Source organism: Varroa destructor, unplaced genomic scaffold, assembly GCF_002443255.2.
Source record: "Varroa destructor unplaced genomic scaffold, Vdes_3.0 BEIS01000005.1, whole genome shotgun sequence".
NCBI lineage: Eukaryota > Metazoa > Arthropoda > Arachnida > Mesostigmata > Varroidae > Varroa > Varroa destructor.
The window spans coordinates 41,057,410-41,078,228 of NW_019211458.1; the positions used below are offsets into that span (position 1 = coordinate 41,057,410).

At 39.4% G+C, this 20,819-nt stretch overlaps 1 protein-coding gene and 1 long non-coding RNA gene across 2 annotated transcripts; both read left to right on the forward strand.

Annotated features, from left to right (window-relative positions):
* Positions 1-3,546: 3,546 nt before the first annotated feature.
* LOC111251304 (uncharacterized) lies at positions 3,547-17,986 on the forward strand. Its single transcript, XM_022807769.2, has 3 exons — positions 3,547-5,075; positions 14,627-14,817; positions 15,591-17,986. The coding sequence occupies exons 1-3, from the start codon at positions 4,663-4,665 to the stop codon at positions 15,659-15,661; spliced, it is 675 nt and encodes a 224-aa protein (XP_022663504.1). The 5' UTR covers positions 3,547-4,662; the 3' UTR covers positions 15,662-17,986.
* LOC147755699 (uncharacterized) lies at positions 9,824-11,900 on the forward strand. Its single transcript, XR_015329242.1, has 2 exons — positions 9,824-10,332; positions 11,321-11,900. It is a non-coding gene; the product is annotated as an uncharacterized LOC147755699 (long non-coding RNA).
* Positions 17,987-20,819: the final 2,833 nt, after the last annotated feature.

A 20,819-nucleotide genomic window follows, 5' to 3' on the forward strand; every position in this document is an offset into this window, starting at 1 on the left:
CGCAAAAAGACATTTCAACCGTAAACAGCACACGGCTCGCAGTCAAGGGGAGATGGACTTGAGAACAGAAAATGGCAGTGAGTGTCGGACAACTTGATCAGACGCTATATATAGATATATGTGGTATCGTATTTAATAACTCGACTGAACGAGCGGCACTTGTCAGAATAAAGTTGATGGTGTTTACACGCTTATCGCGTGTCAGCTCTTGGCCCTGGAAACGATATCGATGGTGGCACTCTGTTTGCGACAGGCGAGCAAGGTATTGCTCGGGATGAAGAGAACGCGCAAGAAGGGGAGAGGTTTCTGGACCCTGTAGTTTCCTTGTGCGTCGATTTCGGAGGTAGCGACGGAAGTGGCGGTGGCGATGGCGCCGCTCATGCCGGCAGCGATCGACTTTGACGTCACGAGCAACAACGACCGTCTGAATATAGACACACTCAGGTACACAGTCACTTGCAGCGATCGAGTACGCACGGCGAAGGTCGGTGCAGAACGCGAGAAACAGTAATTTTACAAATGAAATGCTTTTTGGCGGTTTGTCCTGACGAGGCTGAACTCTTGGTAACCAATGAAGAAAGAGCGAACCCGTAGACAGCTCGGACACTAGTACTGCTATGAAAAAGTTTTATGTACGATCACAATGGTTCAATCAAAGATCGCACACTTAACGACGTTTTAGTTTAGGTAATTAGTAGCATGACATAATACAGGTCGATCAACGCCTGGGTTAATACAACGAAAAAATCCAGTTTTTTTTCTACAATAGGTTTTCAAAACATTCGTTGGCACAGTAATACAGTATTGGCTTTTCGACACTAATAGAAACTGTCCCATAATAATTTTAGCGGGGCACTCATTAACTTTTCAAAAATTGCCTAATTATTATTAATATTGCATCTGTGCTTCCTTTAAGGATGAAAAACCGACAAATTGGGTCACGTGCTTACATACACGAGACGTAATGCCTGTATCTTTTATCAGTATTACTGAAGAATATGTATGATAACTCAAAAAATGATAATAGTAAGTTGGCAATGACATATAAAGTCTAGCTACAGATCGCTAATATAAACTTGTAAACCGCTTGTCCTATTGCACCTTTAATATCTTGGACAAAACCTTCAATAAGCATGTTTTTATATCCCAATTCGACAGCTGTACTGAAAATAAGTAATAAAAAATAGTTTGTTGTGTACTCACTATATTACAACAAAAGTTGTGACAGTATGTAAGATATTAAGTTAACAAATCGAAATCAATCGAAAAATGCAAACCATAAGCCATTTGATCACACATCGATTTTACAAAAACCAGCACAGTTTTTTTGGAAAAATGTAAGAATGATGGCAGACCGATAACAACCATAAAATAGGATGTTAAAAATGATAAGCCAATAAGGAACATGGGATCTTCTAGTAATTTTTTCTTCTAAATTAATTTCACTGGCTCTTTTAACACCGATTTTTAGTGCGTCTTTCAGTTGTCCTTTTGGCTTTTCGTCGTTGTTGACTTGCTAGTCCATATTGCCATGTGTATCATCTTAAATATAGCTTTCATTATATGAAATTACCGGGGTCGTCTATTTACATTATACCCATTTCGAAGATCAAGATTAAAATGAAACTGGGAAACTTAGACAAAATGATGATAAGACGTTCTTCTTATTCATAATCTTCTCAATGGTATCACATCTGACCACTAGTACATAAACAATCAGAAACCGTTAATAAAAACAGCAGTGACCTAGGAGTCAAGCTACTACGACCCCACGGTTTGAAGTATGCTATTCCTGGTTGCCGCGTTCTCACTGCGGACCCCAACGACGCAAAACAAGGTAATTTGTTGCTGAAGGGACGTATTCTCGCAAAGACGTTTCTACGAGAGATTCGAGCTGCATTGAAACAACTTCGCCGAACCTGTTTCATCAATTAAATTTGTTTACATATTGACTCTAACGTGGTTTCAAAGTATGCTAGCGCTGTGACGCTATGGCCTATGAAATTACCAAACTACTATGTCATCAGTATTCATATGGGCGCGATAGTTTCTGACGAGATTACCTGTCGTGCGATTCGTGTTTGAAGAACCGCACATGAGTCATAGCCTACCTCAGTGCGGCTTGACGACCACTGCTTTCTCGACCGTCGCTAAAAAAAAGATATAAAAAGGTGATTGGACCTAGCACTTTGGTATAGGCCTTTATAGGTGAGGCAAGTCGAAGTAGCTGGAACTAGCCGAATAAAGAGTTCTGTAATTTTTACAGTTGACTGCCTTTTGCTTTTACAACTAGCTGAGCTCTCCTGTCGATCATCTCAAAACTGAATACTGGTCTGTCGTCGGGGTCGATACGTGGCGAAATTACAGATACAAAATTTTCTAGGGGTATGATGTCTAGCATTTCTTTGTTTAGTTTTTACCATGGATTTTTTACTTTTTTTTTTTTTATTTCCAGGCAGTGTTAAAATTCGGGATATTTGCAAACCCAAATCATTAAAATGGTTAGCATTTTTCTAGCAAGAAATCGTGTATTTTTGGTGAGTGCACTTAAATGTAGCTTTATCCGGGTATCGGCTCTAGCTATCGATAGCGTGACACAATATCGCTGAAACGGCTGGACTCCGCTGAGGCTGGCTGAAGATGCCAGGTTGTATGGCTGGAAAAATAGGCATTATACTAGGCTGACCGGTCGGCTCGCCTATGCTTCTCGTATCAACACCAATATATATCGAACTTCTTGTTTAGGGTACTTACAAATAGGGTTGGCTGTAATGACTTACTGAACAAGCAAAACTGGCAAATTATACTAGTCGAATTTCGCACTGTTATGCCTTCGTTTGTCTAAAAGAATACAAATGCCTGTAATGAAAATAACAATACGTTTCTTACACGAAATAGGTTAAACGACCTTTGCTAGATCAGAAAAGATGCCTCATTACTACGTGAAAAGCAAGTGCTGAAACGTTCTTCCTACAGCTCCTTCAGCAACCTTTCATCCACCTTCCTGCCTTCATTAGACTGCACCCGCTGACTCTACTGGACAACGTTTGTCGAGGTTGTTGAACGAGATAGTCGAATCACAGTTCCGCGCCCTCGTAGAGCCAGCCTCAATCTTGACGGTTTGCTTGCGCCTCTCCTTATAATCCTCCCATTTAGTCCGCCCGTTTAGCCGGCCGACCTCCGCCGTAGTTCGCGACGCGGATATAACGTAAACAAATGTATAAATAGTAAGCAAGCGCTAGCGGGACGTTCTCATTGGCGCGCGCACAAATACAATACATACCCGCATACGCACGCCGGACTTCTACGGGCCTCATCTCACATCGATAGACGTTAAGTAATCGTGCAGTAGTGAGATGCGACCAGGGTATAACTAAAACGGTGTGTGTCTGCGCCTATCGGCACCGAGCCATCCTGTAAATGGCCGATGGCGGGTGGTCGTATGTCCCACGCGCGGGGCACTGGCGCGGCGAACAGGAACGGCGGCGCTGTGAACGGCACCCCGTGATCGCCGCTACAGCCACGACTCCCGCAGACGCTAAAGGCGCCTTCCTCCTGAAGCAGCATAGGCATTAGTAGCAAAGAAGCGACGGGCGCGGCGCTACACCCTGAGTTGAACAGGGCCGCATTAGAATAACCTAGGGAAAGCCAGCAAAGTAAATGAAAAGTTGCAAAGCAGAACTAAATTGAACGAATAGAGACGGAACAGAATGCGCGGTGTACCGAGCGTATAACACGAGCAGGGGAGGGATCCTGTCGAATGGAACGGCAGTAGCGCATTTGTAGCCCTCATTAAGGAGATGACTGTTCTGGCACGGGTTCGAGTCCTCCGTCTCAGTTTCCCCATCAATGCCTCCTCTCCACGGCAGACACCGCGCGTACTCACCTGGCGCGCATGAGCTTAATTTTGGCTCTTGCAGCACGCGCCTCTTTAAATGGCTCCAGTGGACAAACCATGTACCTAGTAGCCTCCAAACCTGTATCTCTGCGAAGTGGGCATGCAGGAGTTGGTTACAGCAGGTAGCCGGTGTATATGGCCAACAAATAATATTGGAAAAGGTATAGGCGAGAGGCCGGAATGCCCCACGACGATGATTGCTACTAGTATTACGGCCATTACGATAGAGTGTTTATTTTCCACACAATTATAGACGATCAAGGAAAGGTGTCAGTTTAGCGGAATTATTAAGATTGCACCAGTGCCGCTCTGTGATACTGTTACACGCAAGATCTTCACGCACGGAGTATGCAGCAGTCCGTCCAACAAGGAGGTAGCCGGTCAGTCGAGATACGCTAAGGGATTCACCGACCAACGTTAACTAGCCAGGAGGCCACTGCGATTAAGCTGTTAACAATCGAAACGCCTTTACAAAAAATAACACAGAAAATGTCCTTCGCAGATTAATAGTCAGAAGAGGGTAATAATACCAGACAGCAACTGAAAATAGGTTGTATCCTTACGTCGAATATGTGTATATATCAATGACAAAGATATCATACCTAAGTTTAAAAATAGTGCCATATGTATTACGAACAAATGAATAGTATCTCAATGGTGTGACCATCGTCTTCCAACAAAAATGACCGTTTTAAGCAATAGCAGTAAGTGTAACGTTGGATAGTAAATAGAACACACTCGTTGTGAGAAGTTGCGAATGAACAATGAATGAGCAAAGCGATTCCAGGAGAACTAGTACGATGGGAGCGTCAGCCTCTCAGGCAAAAATGTCTGGAAGAGGATCATCACCGTCGGTGACTCCATTCCGCCCAACACCCTTCATCCGCACCGCTTCGGGTACTTACGTCATCACGGGCTGTGAACGCGGCCCGCGTCTTGTAGTGGTTAATCCAATGCATGTCATGACGCTGTCAAGAAGATCGTTAGGCGTCAAGCTCGCCCAGCGCTTGCAACTGGCATCGCAGAAATGGTTTACTCACGTAATACTCCTTTCGGTGTTGATGTGCTATTGTGTCATTGGTGCTGTCTTCTTCAAGATTATCGAAGGCCCGCATGAAGTTCCGATTAAAGAAGACGTTAATCTAGTGCGCAACGGGATTATCGACCAGATGTACCGGTACGTCTTCCATACATGCTTTGCAATATATAAAAGCAATGAATCCGTTTAGGTCACGATATGTAAAATGGTAAAATGAGGAGCAACTATGAATTTAGCTTCAGACGCACTGAATAACTCGATCATATCGACTCGACGCAAACTTCTGTTAAATGGGAAATTGAGATTTGGTAAACATGTAGCCAAAGTTGTGGCGAATGTGTGAATTCTGTAGATAACACGAGACTTGATGAAGTTTATCGAGTGTATCGAACCAGACAAGCATAATCTAATTCCGTAGCTTACAAAAACCAGAATTTTGAAGGTTTGAATATAGCAGGTATTTGATTAGTTCGTTGAGGATGTGCATGTGTCTTTACCTGCTGACCGTAAATAAGCCGACGTACGCTCCGATTTAAAGGTTTACAAATATAAGCAAAATATATATGTGTGCCCAGAATTTCCGTAAAGACGTCGTACAGCACGATGCACGCTAGTAGAATGGCGGAAATAGTGTTTTTTCGACCTAATAATCTTATAGTGCCGTTACTACTACCGTCACACTAATCTCTCTAGCCGTTGGTTCTTGGTTACAAAGAAAAAAAAATTACAGTACGATACCAGCGTTGCCATTATGGAACGTCAAGTACGTATTCTACATTAAAAAACATCATGCACCCTCAAACCATATTTGTTTTTGTATGGACACATAGGCTGATATAGCCTGTACTTAATCAAAACACGACAAGACAGTTGCTATATGAGGCGACCTTTTCATTATTCTTGCTATTACAGTCTGACGTGACCTTTATCTGTCCTTTGATTATTGCAGACCGCTTATTATCGCGCATTGCTTCAATATTTTTACTATTCAGTTCACCTAGATGTCTTGTAGACCCGCCACCGCCAGAAGACCTGGCAATCAAAGCTCTCTATGTCCTTTCTCGTTCAGACAGACATAACACCTGTGAAGATCAGAGCTGTAACACAGGCATCTGTCTCCACTTAAGCTATAGCTCAAGTACATACAAAATTGTGTGCTACTATAAATGAATTAAAACTTATATCTGATTTATTGAATGAGTTCCTTTGCATGTCCTGAATGCATGATTCGTTATAATTTCGATCCGCCTCTGCCCTAAGGAACAATTTATAACTCTTTAGACATTTACAATAGATTTATCTTTGACGAGTTCGTAAATATCATAACTCACGCGTATTTATCCTATAAATAATACGTACTAGACATTGGAACCAAGAAAATTGCTATTTCTCGTATTGATATTTAGGTCCCTTGTTGGTATAGTAGTATTTGCCTACTAAATTTCAAAGGCATAAGGAGTTGTCTGGGTACAAAACTGAGCGTAAACAGACTTCGTTTTACGCTGAAAGCCTTCAGTTGTTAGAATTTAAATCAGAACGACTACGTTGTTAATTAGGATCCCGCAAATGGAGATATGTTCTGAGCCATCTCTAGTATCCTAGTTTCTATCATTATGAAGTAATCGAAATCCAGAAACAGGCAATGTTCACTTGGGCCTTATTTGAATTAAATTCAGTTTTCTTCCTTTCGTTGAAATTTTGAACAAACTGCGAATAGGCTAAAGAATCTTGTTGTTATCTGTTTTCGATCACTCTCGTTACTGTCCTGTTCTAATAAACTTCACAAAAAGGCCGATACTGTCAATGGCAAACGAAACAGTTTATAGTAAACTACCTAGTGGAGAAAACCAACGACATGATCATAACATTGCTCCCGTGTTGTATAAACGTGAACGCTCAACGTTCTAGATCACGTCAAACGTCAACCAGAACATATCCTCTACTTACCTGCGACGACTCTCTATATAAAATAACATAAATTATTGTTTACAGGACACACGAGAACGTTTTTCCGTGCGGTGATATATGATCTTGCAATGATCTATTTTTGTATGAACTGAGTGCGGTGTCGTCCTCAGACAAGCCGATTATGAAAACTTGTCAAACTGCGGTACTCCCTAAAACGGCTGCAAGTAGCCAAATAATTGAACTTACAGTTAAGTCAGATTCGATAGACCTAATGCTGGAAAGGGGCCAATCCCACGGGTCAAACCCAAGAGCGCGGGGCGTTGTCGGGTGACAAAGAAATTTTGCAAGTCCTGTAAGTTCTTAAGATCTGCTCTGTTCGCCGTGAACATCGTGAATCTTATTGTTTCTTATCATTTCAGACACGATTCGTCCCCAACCCCCTACAAACCTCTAATTTGTAGCGAAATTTTAGTTCTGAACGATTTTAGCTCTTACAAATTAGCGAGATTCAATATTCTGTGTAAAGCACCCTATACAACTGTAAGATACTGCTAGAAAAACGATGAAAGAATAGACTGAAACAGATATCAATAGTAAGTAAGTTATAGTTATTTCTATTACTCCAACCTACAAAGCCTTATTTAAAAATATCTTAAGTCGTTTATCTTATTCTAAGTCGCTTTAAGTCAAATATCTTATTTTAAGCTCGTCACCATCCAGTACTAACCACGTTTACGACCAGTTGGTTCAAAAATGTGTCACTGGATTTGGTCACAGACCATTGGTGAAGCCATATTCGTTAAATGAGCAAACATGTGTGTATATATATATATATATATATATATATATATATATATTTTTTTTTTTTGTTTTTTTGTTTTTTTTAATTAAAAAAATAAAAACAACTAGTGCACAATTCATTTGTCAGCCACAAAGCTATTTTTATTACGATTGTGTGAAGCTTGAATAGTTTATCTAGTAATAGGTTTAAAAGAAGATTGCCTATATAACGCACGCTCAATAACTATATCACAACATATGGGACATAGGTTCCTTCAGTGATCTTCAGTGTCCATACAACAATGAATCTACAATAGAGTAAGGAAAATTGCGACTGGGTATAAGTGCTGTCGATTGCGTCGAGTCAATGCTTCTGCTGACATAGGTATAATATATTAAAGTGTAACACCTCAGGTGTTTATATGCTTTCTCTAATGAATTATCCCTGAACCTTATGTAATGTGTGTACATACACTAAGCTATGCTCAGAATTATAACCTCCGTTGTCTGTGGAGTCGGAAATAGAGATCTGCTATTTGATAAAGACATGCAACTTATGATCATGTAATTTTTTTACAAAGGACACGAATAGATAAACAACTGCTCCAATGTCTCGAAAAAAAATGGGATGGTAATAACACGGCGCCGGAGTTGTTTCTATTGATTTTTTCACCGAATTTCTTAGTACACCCAACTTAGTAAACACAAGTCTTGTGTTTTTCGCGTTTGCGGAACTGCATATAAAAGAGGCAATCGCGCCTTTAATAGCCATTTACTGAATACAATTTTGTCATCTATTATATGCAACTGTTGGTTGAAAATATGGAAGCGTCTCTTGAGGGTACACTAATCTGAATCCGTTCTGCACGCTGAGACTACTTCAAACGGTTACTGAAGATATTTGTGTCTCACAATATCCTATCTTTGTCTATGGTCCTAAGACCTGTAGGCCCAATAAGATTCTATAAAATTCAATTAGAAAGGTGAATAGAATTTTTACGAAAACTTCAAAGATTGTCAGATTACCGATTGAAGAAATTTCTCTGTTTAAACATACCTTTCTACGGCCATTTTGTCTTAAGCTGCACGAATTGGAAAATGATAATTAGGAAACGTGATAAGATCTCACCAAGCTCACTAATATTAAATGCTTGTAAATCAAATACGTAGTTAGTAAATCAACCCGTTTCGTACTGGTTTATAAAACTGTGTACATAATTTAAAATAAAGTGATCCTCGCGCTATGACCCCCCCCCCCGTCAGTAGTCGAACGTTTCGTTCTCACGTATGTAGAATCTCCAACAAAACTCGTTTATAGTCTTTGTGTGTCTGTTAGCTTCTGTTAGTACCTGAGCGTACTCTGTGGTTACATTTTTTGGGTGGCCATGGTTTTGAAGTAGTAATAATTAATTCCTTAAGATAATGTTTGTTGCTATACTCTTAAAATAATCCAAATAAAGGAGTCGAGTTGTTTATTGCTACGCGATAAATGCTTTTCTATTTAAATTTTCCTTAGTATTACTTTGCCATTGTTTATCATAGTACTCTCTATAGGCATAAATGGGAAAGGAAAGAAGTATGCCCATTCAGCACTGCGTCAAAGCTTCTTCCTGCTAATCTCAATCAGGACCATCAACGTCGGCCTAAAAAGTTTTGATGAACCGTTTCTAATGGCTCCAGCGTTCAACAGTCAAACGCCACCTTCGAGACTGAGATATTTATCAGAGTACAAACGGAGCTCTTAGCACTACTAGTATGTTTTATCATGTCCGATTCGTTTCGTACTGAGAGCCAGCCGTCTGATGGAATGTCTAATGACGACACCGGACGTAAAATTCGAAACATAGACAGTGTATCCGCTTTCGGCCTGCTTACTCCTTGACATATGTGCGCGATTCGATGTCCATATACTGTGCTTTGTCAGCCAGGCTAATTCGGTTGGACCCAGCTGTGTCGGTATCGGAAAGCCCATGGTTTGCATGCTGGTTCACTAGTGCGTGCGATTTTACCCACCCAACCTCGCACCATGCATTACCTTAGCACCTATAGTTAGTTGTTTCGCGCTGCAATGGTAATAACAGAAGACCTACAATCTGTGTTACACCAGTTAGCTAAGCACTTGCCGCTGGCGATGCTCAGCTAAATGTGGGTCAGCACTAGCCACAATGACGTGCCGTGCCGAACCAGCCGGTGGGTCAAACTCACACATGCTTTTATTATCGATGCACGTCCAAACATACAAGCTGTATTTCTATTGTCCAAATATTTCTCTCCTGTCATGAACCTCGGTCATGATCACCGCTACGTTTCGCAGCCAGCTCTGTCTTTTCTGTTTATTGTACTTCCTACACAACGTCGCACATTATTAGAATGGAAGCGATTGCGTGACAATTGTTTTTCTTCTATATATTCTTAAGTGCGATTGATTTCTTTTTTGTTCTTTGGCCTTCGACGCATTATAAATTGAGTCTCTTTACAAAAGTCTAGCTAGATAACCACAGTGATGGTGGTAACAATTGTGTTGGTGAGAAGGCTGTTAACTACGGCTAGTTGTTGAACAGCCTAGAAAATCCATTGAACTGTTAGTAACAGTTAGCGACAATGGCGGTATTCCTGTATGTTATTTATTATTGAACAATATGAAGATACGAAGCAACTTGCAGAGTTCAAGCTCAACGGAGTGTTACATTTGCAGTCTCATGTGAGAGTGAGTAAAAGCCGGCATTCGTGCATACCAGGTCAACTTTCCAGTGATTATATTGGCACCATTTGAGATTTCTGTGATATACATCAGTCTACCTAGCTTAAATTGAAGTTCACTGGAAACGCGCAAGGTGGCTATGATACTGGTCCTATGTACAGGCTATTAGATAGTTTTACCGACGTTACAGGGCTTCTCTCGGATATGTTCAGGGAATAATCACTTCCTAACTAGCGATAATTATCTGTGCTCTCCCATTTATAGAGTAAAAGAAGTTGAAATATTTACGAAGCCAGCAGTTTGTAAAAACTGCCGGTTTCTAGATAGCGCCCTAAGGTGTACGAAAGGATGCCTTTTGACCGTTAATCGAGTAATGATCTCACTTTTAAGAGCCTGTTTACGCGTCCTAATTATGATTTGAAGAAGATGTTGAAGCAATGTTGTTGAAAGGGTGACACATTGTTTCATTGGTTAATGCCAGATCAAAGACGGCCAAGAAGCAACGTAGCACTAGGATTCTATCGTGCATTTTCTTAGTGCGGCAGCTTGGACAATCAACAGCATTCTAACTAACAGAACTAGTGGAAGTATCTAATTCGACCACCATAATCGACACAAAGGATTAGGTGGGGCTGTGTCAATCGAAAGTTGCTTAACAATATCATCTAACGAGCTAAAAAGATCATTTCAGAGTATTCAGTAAAGACTCTCCTCGCATATAGTTTAAACAACTCACGAATTTTTGAGAAAATATGAACTGAGACACCCATATCGTTGACACATAAAACCCGTAACGAAAATTCGTTCCATAGAGTGAAATCGGATGTTTAATGGCCCATGAATTGGCAAATTCACGACTGCACTTCGTTCGAGGAGCGCAGAGAGACAGCAATCTGGCCACAGTCTTCCAAAGTCAACCTGAGCGGACTGAAACTGGGATACTTATCGTGGCCATACATTACTCTAAACTACCTAGTTTTTTTCGATTTTTCAGTAAAATTGGTATCGACGACATCTGACATTCACATATGCTCGAGATACAACGATCGATATGGCCCTCAGTACCTTGGGAGCGGCAAAACTGTCCTGATCTTCAATAGCTCAAGGGAAATTCGATAAAATTTTAAAAAAAAAAAATGCCTGTGTGTCCCATACAATTCCATCTTTCAGAATTTTATCAACGAAAAAATCCAATAGCGCAAATTGTACTAAATTTCTAATAAGTGCGCATCTCTGGAAGTATGTAGTAGTATAAACATCTTTAATCAACCGTGCCTTTCTAGAAAATGTACCGGCCCATAAAGTTCGATTAGCCCCCCGTCCAGCTGCAGGTGTGATACAAATACTTCGCATTTGGACGGTTCACTTAATGAGGTAAATTTATATAGGTTTGGCTAAATTTTAATAACGAATAAAACGATGCGAAGCTGTATAAGGCAATAAGGTATGCCATTGTTATCAGCACGGCTGGGGTTTGCATTACAGTAGGATTGACCGTGTGACCTATGAACTGACACTTGCAACAGGAAAGAAAACAGAATAAACAACGTTGTTACTAGAACCGAGACCCGGTACATGCAGTCTGCTAAATGTATACGAGCACTTAATTTATTAGACGTCCACAGAGGTTAAAAGCGCTATAGAACAGAAATTGTAGGGTATAATGTAGTCGATCTATAATAAATGATAAGATCTGCTTGTCAACGATCTCAATTTGAGCTGCTCAGTCCAAGAAAATCTAATTAGTAAAATAAGAAACTTTAGCACTAACAGTTTTATGCAGTAAGTTTAGATGAACTTAGAGCTAGACCGATTCAATTTACGGTTAGTTGAGTTTTACTTCTTATCTACAGCTAATTCATATTTTAGCTCTATATATACAATTATTTTTGCATCAAAGATGGCCGAGTAGCTATAGGGTTTCAAAGCTGTGTAAAGTCGACACAAAATGTGTTCTTAGTAATAATTTTTAAGTCATCACCCTGCAAAATACATTGCTTTTTAACTCTGGTAATAGCCTCAACGCAAAACATTTAAGATTTTTTTTTTGTCAAAACGTGCTTGTTATATTGACTGAAGACATCTAAAGCTATTGTAAACCATTTTTTTAGAAGGAAAAAATTGGAAAAACGCTGGTCGCGACCGTCACAGTCGTTAGCTCGCCAAAACTCTCAACAGAGATAGCACCTAAGATACTTAGTTTGCATATCGCACCGACTGGCACATACGAAATTTCAATTATCTGAGTAAAGTTGACCGTCCGGTATCTGTTAAGTTTTCACAGGGTACAGTCGGCAGACTTGGAATTGTTGCTAGAGACGCAACAACTCTCAGCTGTCTAAGAAACTTATTAATCGACATTCCGACGCTCACCAGAGATATACGAAGAACGTCCAGTGTTTTGAAAGCCGAACTATATAAAAAATTGCATAGATGGAAAGGTCGAAATCGGCCGAAAAAGATCTTTCATCAAATTCCGTTAAGACTGACGGTATCCAGGAGCAAGCGAGTGAAAACAACTATTATAGTATAAGAGGACTTCGGTTCCATCACCTTATTTGCAAAACACAAGGATGCCATGGATATAACGAGAGTTGCAACTGCAAATTTCGTAATGCTATATATTGTAGAGATCGTTCCGACCACTCCGATCCAATTACTTTAGTAAACACAATTGCAGACTTTAAGTCTGTTAACCAGTATTTCATGCATAACTCAATATAATCAACCCTTACAACATATGTTTGTGTATATATATAGCTATATCATATATCTACACAAACCAAGTAACATAAATTAAAGAGAAAAAAAAACGTTATAAGCCTATTTTCTTTGAACTTCTCTAGACGATTTTTGATTACTCTGAAGTTAGGTTTTTATGCAGGGCTACGACCCCACTGAAAGCTTCAAACAGAAGAATGCCCAATTTCATCTCTAAGCGAATTTCAATTGGCTCCATGGTTTTGTCAATAACTACCCCAGTGACATGTCCTGGATAGCAGTTGGCCTTCAGTTTCAGTCAGTTCATTAAGCTTTTGTCTCCAATTCTGATTGCATGTCTAATATGAAGCCTACCTATTAACTTTGGTACCAAATCGTCGTCTAGGGTATTTCGAAACACCAATTATTATAATTTTTATATACTTTATATAGACTCCAAAATATAGAGCTGCAGGCAGTGGAGGGCCGTGGTCTGGATCGCTAATGCGCATTTCTTCGAGTGTGGCGTGATATAATAACCATAAGTGACACATATGCTGCCATGTTAGTTCAAAAGTTAGCGTTGGCTAAAATTATTACCAGATTATAATAAGCAGAAGGCAAATGAATGAATGAAGGTAAAAGAATGTAATATATTGTTGTTAAAGTAACTACTTGTATGGTCGCTGTCCGTTGAAGAAGCCCCTAAATCCAGCGAAACCCACTTTGCTTCTAAATTTTTAATGCTATAACCTAAAGATAAATGATGCTGAAAACTTGTTCGTGCAGAGCAAACAATTGGCAATGTTGGACACAAAAAGGTACGCTGCAGGATTAGGATGAATTCCATGTCGCTCAGTTGCACATCGCCCTTTACTCGTTAGGGTAAGGATCGTTTATTTTGATTCCAAAAAGGGTGTCCAGTTGAAAAACTTCTATCCGTTTGATTATTCACCATCCAGCCCTGTACCGTAATTACGAATACGTGAGTGTACGGTGCGTGTCAGATGCAAGTATTCAGGTAATAACATCACCATCGCTTTCGCTGACGTGAGGCACTCTGTCACGTTGGGAGTTACCTAATTGTGCTGAATTTAAAATGTAAGCCAAGTGTTTATCGGTGATCCTCGCCTAAAAAAAAAGAATCCTTTTCCTTGAAATTCCTTATTAGAAAAAAAAATGTTTTTTTAGGCTTCTGTTTCATCTACAAGTGTTAACTTACGTATACGATCTTTTTACTTAGTATACGATCCTTTTAATGAGATCAATGAGAGTTAACGCACCAAAAAAAGGAAGACTTCCCTTGTTAAAAAGTATTTGCCTTTCTAAGTGGCGAGAATATTAAGTCATATATAGATTTATTTTATAATTGTTATAGTAGGTTCTATACCGATTGTTTTGTTTCCAATCGAAATGTGACATCATTTGCAACTCAATAAAGCTATTTCAGTACGATATTTTTAACGATATTAAATAAATTGAGAACAAATGATGATGGTGGTAGTAAATACGAAGTAAGCGGATAAAAATATTCAACAATCGAGTTTTTGTGGCGTTTGTCACTGGTTTATATTTAATGTGAAATGTTTATCTTTCACAGTAACTTAACGCGGAATGGATGTAACTGCTCAAATGAGGACTCGTGGAAGATATTTGCCCTTCAGCGCATGAAGGACTATCAAGAGCAACTATTAATAATGTGGAAAGATGGAGTGAAAAGTTCATCCGACAAACGTATGTGGACTTTTTGGGGGTCGATGTTCTATTGCGGCACTGTTTTCACTACAATAGGTAAGTAGACGAACATTTCACCCAACTTACTGCGCGAAAATTCGACGTATTTTTGAAAAAAAAAGTGCGCATAATAGGAGTAAATTCTATTTTTTTTTTGGTAGTAAATCAAGTAACATTGTTCATTGCAGCTTTTTTAAATTCGTGTGCTTTCGTTATTAGTTTACTAGGCAGTAACATTTGACAAACGCAAGTATCATTACATTCTTCGCCTGTAATCTATTCGAATTGGTTTCAACATATCAAGACTAGTATCTGTTTAGTGGGAAACTGATACAGTAAAGTCAGGCCGAACAAGCAAATACTATTCTGCTTTTATTGCGTCTTCATTCATTTTATGCGTTTCTTCTTACGTTACGTAAGGCAAGTACGTTAATGATTTCCGACGACATTGGGCACGTCTGTTTGGTCTTTTCCCTCAATAATGCTGGAATAGTGACCGCACTTAACAACCAACTACGTTACGCACATAAAGTGTTCTTCATACAATCAATGGGATACATATTGGCGAATCGCAATTACCTTCATAGGAAGCAGCCTGTTTCCCACCGCAATTAATATAAATCAATCATAATCCGAAATTTATCGGGATTGTACAACAGACAAAGATTGGGTTCTAAGTGTACCATTGCACAAATAAATTGCATATAAATTACTTAAATAATCGAAAATTTTGTCCATTTATTTACCATTTGCAGCAGCCCGTAGAGGAACTGTATTAACGTTTTTCCGTTTCACTTAAAGTTGTGTTTTTTTTTTACCCTGGGTTTTAGTCATCAAGTTTCAACACGGACCCAAAACAGCTAAGTTACCTGATTTGCTTAGATGGACTGACACATCTTGAGCACATCGATAGCCCACCATTCCAGCAGCAGCAATAACAGTATATGTGTAACAACGCCGGCACTGTTCCAGGTCGTTGTCATCAGAATAAATCGATATTGCTCTGGCGGTACCATGCTCTCCTGTTACCAGCATAGGCAAATCATCCTACGATCTGTGACCCTGAAATCTATTGATGGAAGCAACAACACCAGGAGGGTGCGCTCAGGCGTCCACATTTGTTTCGATTATTGACAGTTTTACTAAATAGCATTTGGTTCAGGGCCTAATGCCATCGACCAGGGCCAATTCCCAGCGACCCAACAAACTGTCACCAAGCAAGGCCGATTCACGGCAACGCAACTTTTCAACGCTTTGCAGATTTAGTCATGCTTTTCGTGCCGAGATTAGTTTTGTCCAGTACCAACCGCTATAGAGTGTGAGAAGTCGATTGTAGAGGTCTGTCATCATGTCCACGCTCTCTCATGCTGTTGGCAGCTCCATCGGTACAAAGCAAGAGGTATCGATGTACCAAAGAGAAATGGCTAACATGAAACTATAAAGAATGATAATTTTTCTGGGACTACATAACGGTGGACATGGGTTCGAATGCTTGTATATGATAGTAGGTGTTTGTGAGTAAGGGCCTGCGTAACTTGCTTTTGCCAGGCCAAACAAAAAATGATAGTATAATGAAATGTCTTTTTTGCGTAGTGGAGAAATAGAAGCTGAGAAAGACAGACGCACATGGTTTATCGGCATCAAAACGGCGTCATTATTGACAGGAAGATATTTCCGTTTCCGGTTGTTCGAAATACTCTTAAAAAATTTGCTCAGCGGAAATAATATGGGCCGATATTGTTTCTCGGCTTTGCTGAAGGGGAAATATAGAATGGGACTAAGGTAGAAATAGGAAACAAAAATGTGTAGATCGTATCTTTGCAAGCTTCCATATAGCCTATCACGAGTTCCCGTAATTTCGACCGAAGTCAAATGAGCTCAAAGATTAATGACGTAGATTGCACTATGTGTTCTACTAACGCGTTTGTTACCATGTTAACCACATAGATAAGGACGTACGACCGAATCGCTTACATTAATGTTACAGCTGTTGAGCCACATTGTATCACTAAGCCAAACACGGTATTGGTTTATTTGAGTAAAATATATGCATTGCGCTTCCTCAATGAAATGAATAGGAATATGAAAAGGAGCTCGTGATGGCTCCAAAAAACAAACTTAATGTCACACGTTTTTGTGACGGATTTACCGGACGCATGTCCTTGACTTTCTGTATGTGCTGTTAGTTTGACCGTCGGTAGTATCGTTTATGGTAAACATTATAATTAATGTGCATGAAAGCCGTTATGTATGACTAGATCCTGCGAAGCAGTTCACCAGGCTTTCAACTCCAGTTAGGAGCAACAACTTATTCAAATATAGCATTCTGATGTACTTAAGGGGGCAACAACTCGAGTAAGCTTTTATCTCCTGCCGCTATGAAACCTCTGTCAATGCGACAATCATTATGAATACTTTCTTATGAGAAATGGCTATTGAAATAGACGCCTTGTGCAGTAATAGATGCAAATGTGACTTTTCTCGATAAAAGTCTTTAGCATATGCAGTACATCAAGGTAAGACTGCCTTTTCCTCAAATACGAACCTAAAGCCGTCAAATGATTGTGTGTCCAGTCTTCTGTGGTAATAAACAATCGTTATGGCCTTAACTACCCCAAAGAAACTAAGCAGGTCAGCTGGGACCGCAGGACGAAGTTACCACAACATGGAGGATAACATGGTAATGCCTATGCTACCGATTACAACATGACTCACTTATACGAACGCCGCGTGCCTAACTGGAGGCTGAAAAAACAGTACACGGCGTCTGAAGTGACCTCAGCATCTACTCCAACGCCTACCCGTTAGATCTCGTGTTAAGACAGATACTTAATCCGCAGAGACCCCTGAGAGGGCTCCCAATCGAACCCTGCAGTGATTGATAAGACAAAGAACAGGGTGCCCTTCTCCTGGTGCCCGAGCCCCTTTAATCGACCCTGACTTGAGGAGCGCGATCCTACCTTTGCTATAACCTGCTACTTCAGAGAGAACTAGATTATGAGCCACCGAATCGTGCCTTGCGAATGATAACGCTGGAACTCTTTTGCTGACTCCATCTCATACAACAAACCTGACAAGTCTGTATTCTGTACTTATTTATCAACATGTACATTGTAATCTAAATAAATAAATGTAAAAAAAAAAGTAAACTCGTTACGGGCAGTGAGCCCATAAATGATCAAACTGGTTAAAATATAAAAAAAAAACATCAGGAAGTCCTCTTACAGTTAAATGCGTGTTGATTTTTTACAGTAATACATTACGCTGTATCGATAGAAGTAGGATACGAAGAAACCAAATCGCTGTTTTGTTGTTCTATTAAGGGACGTCCCCTAAAACAAAAGCAGGTGAATAAGTTGTTGTAGCACGAAAGGCTGGTTCCCAGCTGTAGCCACATTGCTGACTTGATAGCTACTTCTTTGGAAAAAGTACTATTGAGAATACTAAATAATTAAATTCCCAGTGTTTGTGTAAACCTATAGTTTTATGCAAGCATTAAGCCCGCTTGAGGCACATGGATGTAGGTAAACGAATGAACATGATGAAAGTAGATGTTCGTCAACTTATTCCTGAGACGAGGCTATTTGTTTCAAAAAAAGACTATTCAACAGGCACAACGATGCCACATTTAACAAATGGCATAAATCGGCTTTTACATAGTGGACTGTATTATTATTATTTATTCCGTATATCTTACTAAATAAAGAAAAAAAACCTACCAGACCGTATCGGTAGCCAAAATCGAGTTTCTTTATTTAATTGCTGAAATCAGGTGCAGCGCCTTTCATATGCGAATGAATTTTTATTATATTGAAAACCACAATACGATACTATGTTTATACGCTATCAGAAAAGGCTACGACGAAACGAGACACAATGCTTTATCGTGCAGCACACAAGTGTTTATTGTTCATGGGAAGCATAGAAAGCTTAATGTTGTTGATCTTGTGCGAAGCTAACTGATGACATTCGGAACATGTGCGTTCGAAATATCAGATTCAAAGGCTTACCCTTGTGCGACCACTTGTAATACTCAAAATCGAGAAAACATAAACTCGTTGTCAACTACATAAAAAAAAACCCGCAAAATACAGGAGTGTTTCGAGTTTTACATCGGTACTTCAATTAAGTATTGATTCAGACCCTGAGCATCCTACATAGTGGCTTTTGATTTGAACGATGTATCGAGCACACCGTGTTTTGCTGAAGCCTGATAATCTGGATTCGAAGAACAATTTTCAACAAAAAAAGAGCTTATAGTACACATGCATAGTCTCTAGTCTTTTCCAAGGTATGTAAAAAATCAAAATAAGCAGCTCCGTATGTTGAAAAAAATGAAACTATAAATTTAGCTTCGCCTTAAAAAATTAAAACATAACTGAAATATGCAATTTAAATGGGGACACATTTTTGTGGAGATATCAAAGCAGGAAATTCAAAACTCTTGTCTCAATAGGCGTTCACCATATAGAAAAGTACAATTAAAAAAAAAGTGCTTGTTTCGTAAATTTAAATACGTGGACCGAGTGGTTACCGCTGCCTGACCTGAGCCGTAATAAGCAGCACCCCAGTACAGGTAGCAACATCCGCCTACCTTCACCTAGGGACACCGGGTTTAATTTGATGAATTGTTTGTGCGAATTATTCTCAGATATTACACTATGCTAATCATAGTCCTGAGCATTCTGCCATCCCGTACCAAGTGTCCGATACAAATGTGCCAATTATCCAATTCTTCCATTGCTATTATGTTGTCACTGTGCTACCGTTAGCCCACAACTGTATGTACTTATCACACATGTACTTTTTACTATTGTCCATGTATGTACTTCGCTCTCCCAAAGTGAGGCTGACCTTCATTTTTGATATCCATGTGCACTTGGTCGCTCGGGAAACATATCAAATATGCAAAAAATACCAATAGTTTCCAGAAACTTTTAACCGTTTTCCGCGACCAATCGAATACATCACCATATTCAACTCCATTGCGTAAAATGATTTCCTCAAAAATCCAAATATTTTGTCTGTTATGCAGAGCTACGTAATCGTTAGATTCATATTTTACAAATCTCCCATCTGTAGTTGAGTGTACTGCTACTATTTTTATTCTATAAAGATTTTCTTTTAATATAAATAGTGTTGCAAATGCATTTTCTTTCATAAAAAACGGAATAATTGTGTTATTTTAGTAACATAAACAGTACTAGTTTCGTAGGCGCATGACCAAACAAGACAATGGTTGAAGGCACTAGCCGACATAAGACGAGAAACATTCATCAAGGCACATAAATGTAACCTATTTTGAAAATAATAATTAATTGCTTATTGCAAAATTCATTTTGTCTTAGCATCTCCCGTGTTTGCGGTCAAACTCAAGGCTTCATCTATTTTTGTTACAACAGTCTCTGTCCTGACACGTCAATTCCATTGTACAGAATACCCATTCCTTAGCTATGACGATTTTTTCATTAGAAAGTTTGGGGCAGGGAAGATTGTAGTACGCTTTTTCTACGTAAGCAAAATATGCCAAATATACTGTTATTCCTGGAAAAAATCAAAGAAGATAACAAATAGGCTTGTAATATTACACAGAAAATGAAGACGTACTGTTATACTGTCGTTGTTTTTGCAAGGAGCCAACCCTTGTTTTCCATAGGAGTTATTATAGCATAGTTCTAATATAAATGACTAAAGTGAACATTATTGATTGTCACAGAATAATAGTTTTCAGTTTGTCTCTTCAGAGAACATGCTGACAAGGAACGGGATACATATTGTGCTACAGCACTTGACTCCCTAGCCAGCTATATCTAAATATTCTCGTTCTTATTAGGGGTCGTATTCAAAACGTTTTAGGGGCGACGTGAATGTCCTTCAGAACAGTTTAAACGTTATGGCTAGAGCAAAGTATGTGTAATATAACATCCTATAAAAATAAATAACTTCAGTATCTTCATATCATTTAGTGTTCTCTGACCCTATGTTTTAAGCTATCGCGAAATTTGTACGATTCCACGATTTTTATTTTACGCTGTTAAACCAGTAAAAGTTTGTATGTA

Coding starts and splice junctions, on each gene's coding strand:
- LOC111251304 (XM_022807769.2), top strand. CDS start 4,663: ATGAATGAGCAAAGCGATTCCAGGAGAACTAGTACGATGGGAGCGTCA. Junction 5,076..14,626: donor ATTATCGACCAGATGTACCG/GTACGTCTTCCA, acceptor TATCTTTCACAG/TAACTTAACGCGGAATGGAT. Junction 14,818..15,590: donor CACTGTTTTCACTACAATAG/GTAAGTAGACGA, acceptor CCTGGGTTTTAG/TCATCAAGTTTCAACACGGA.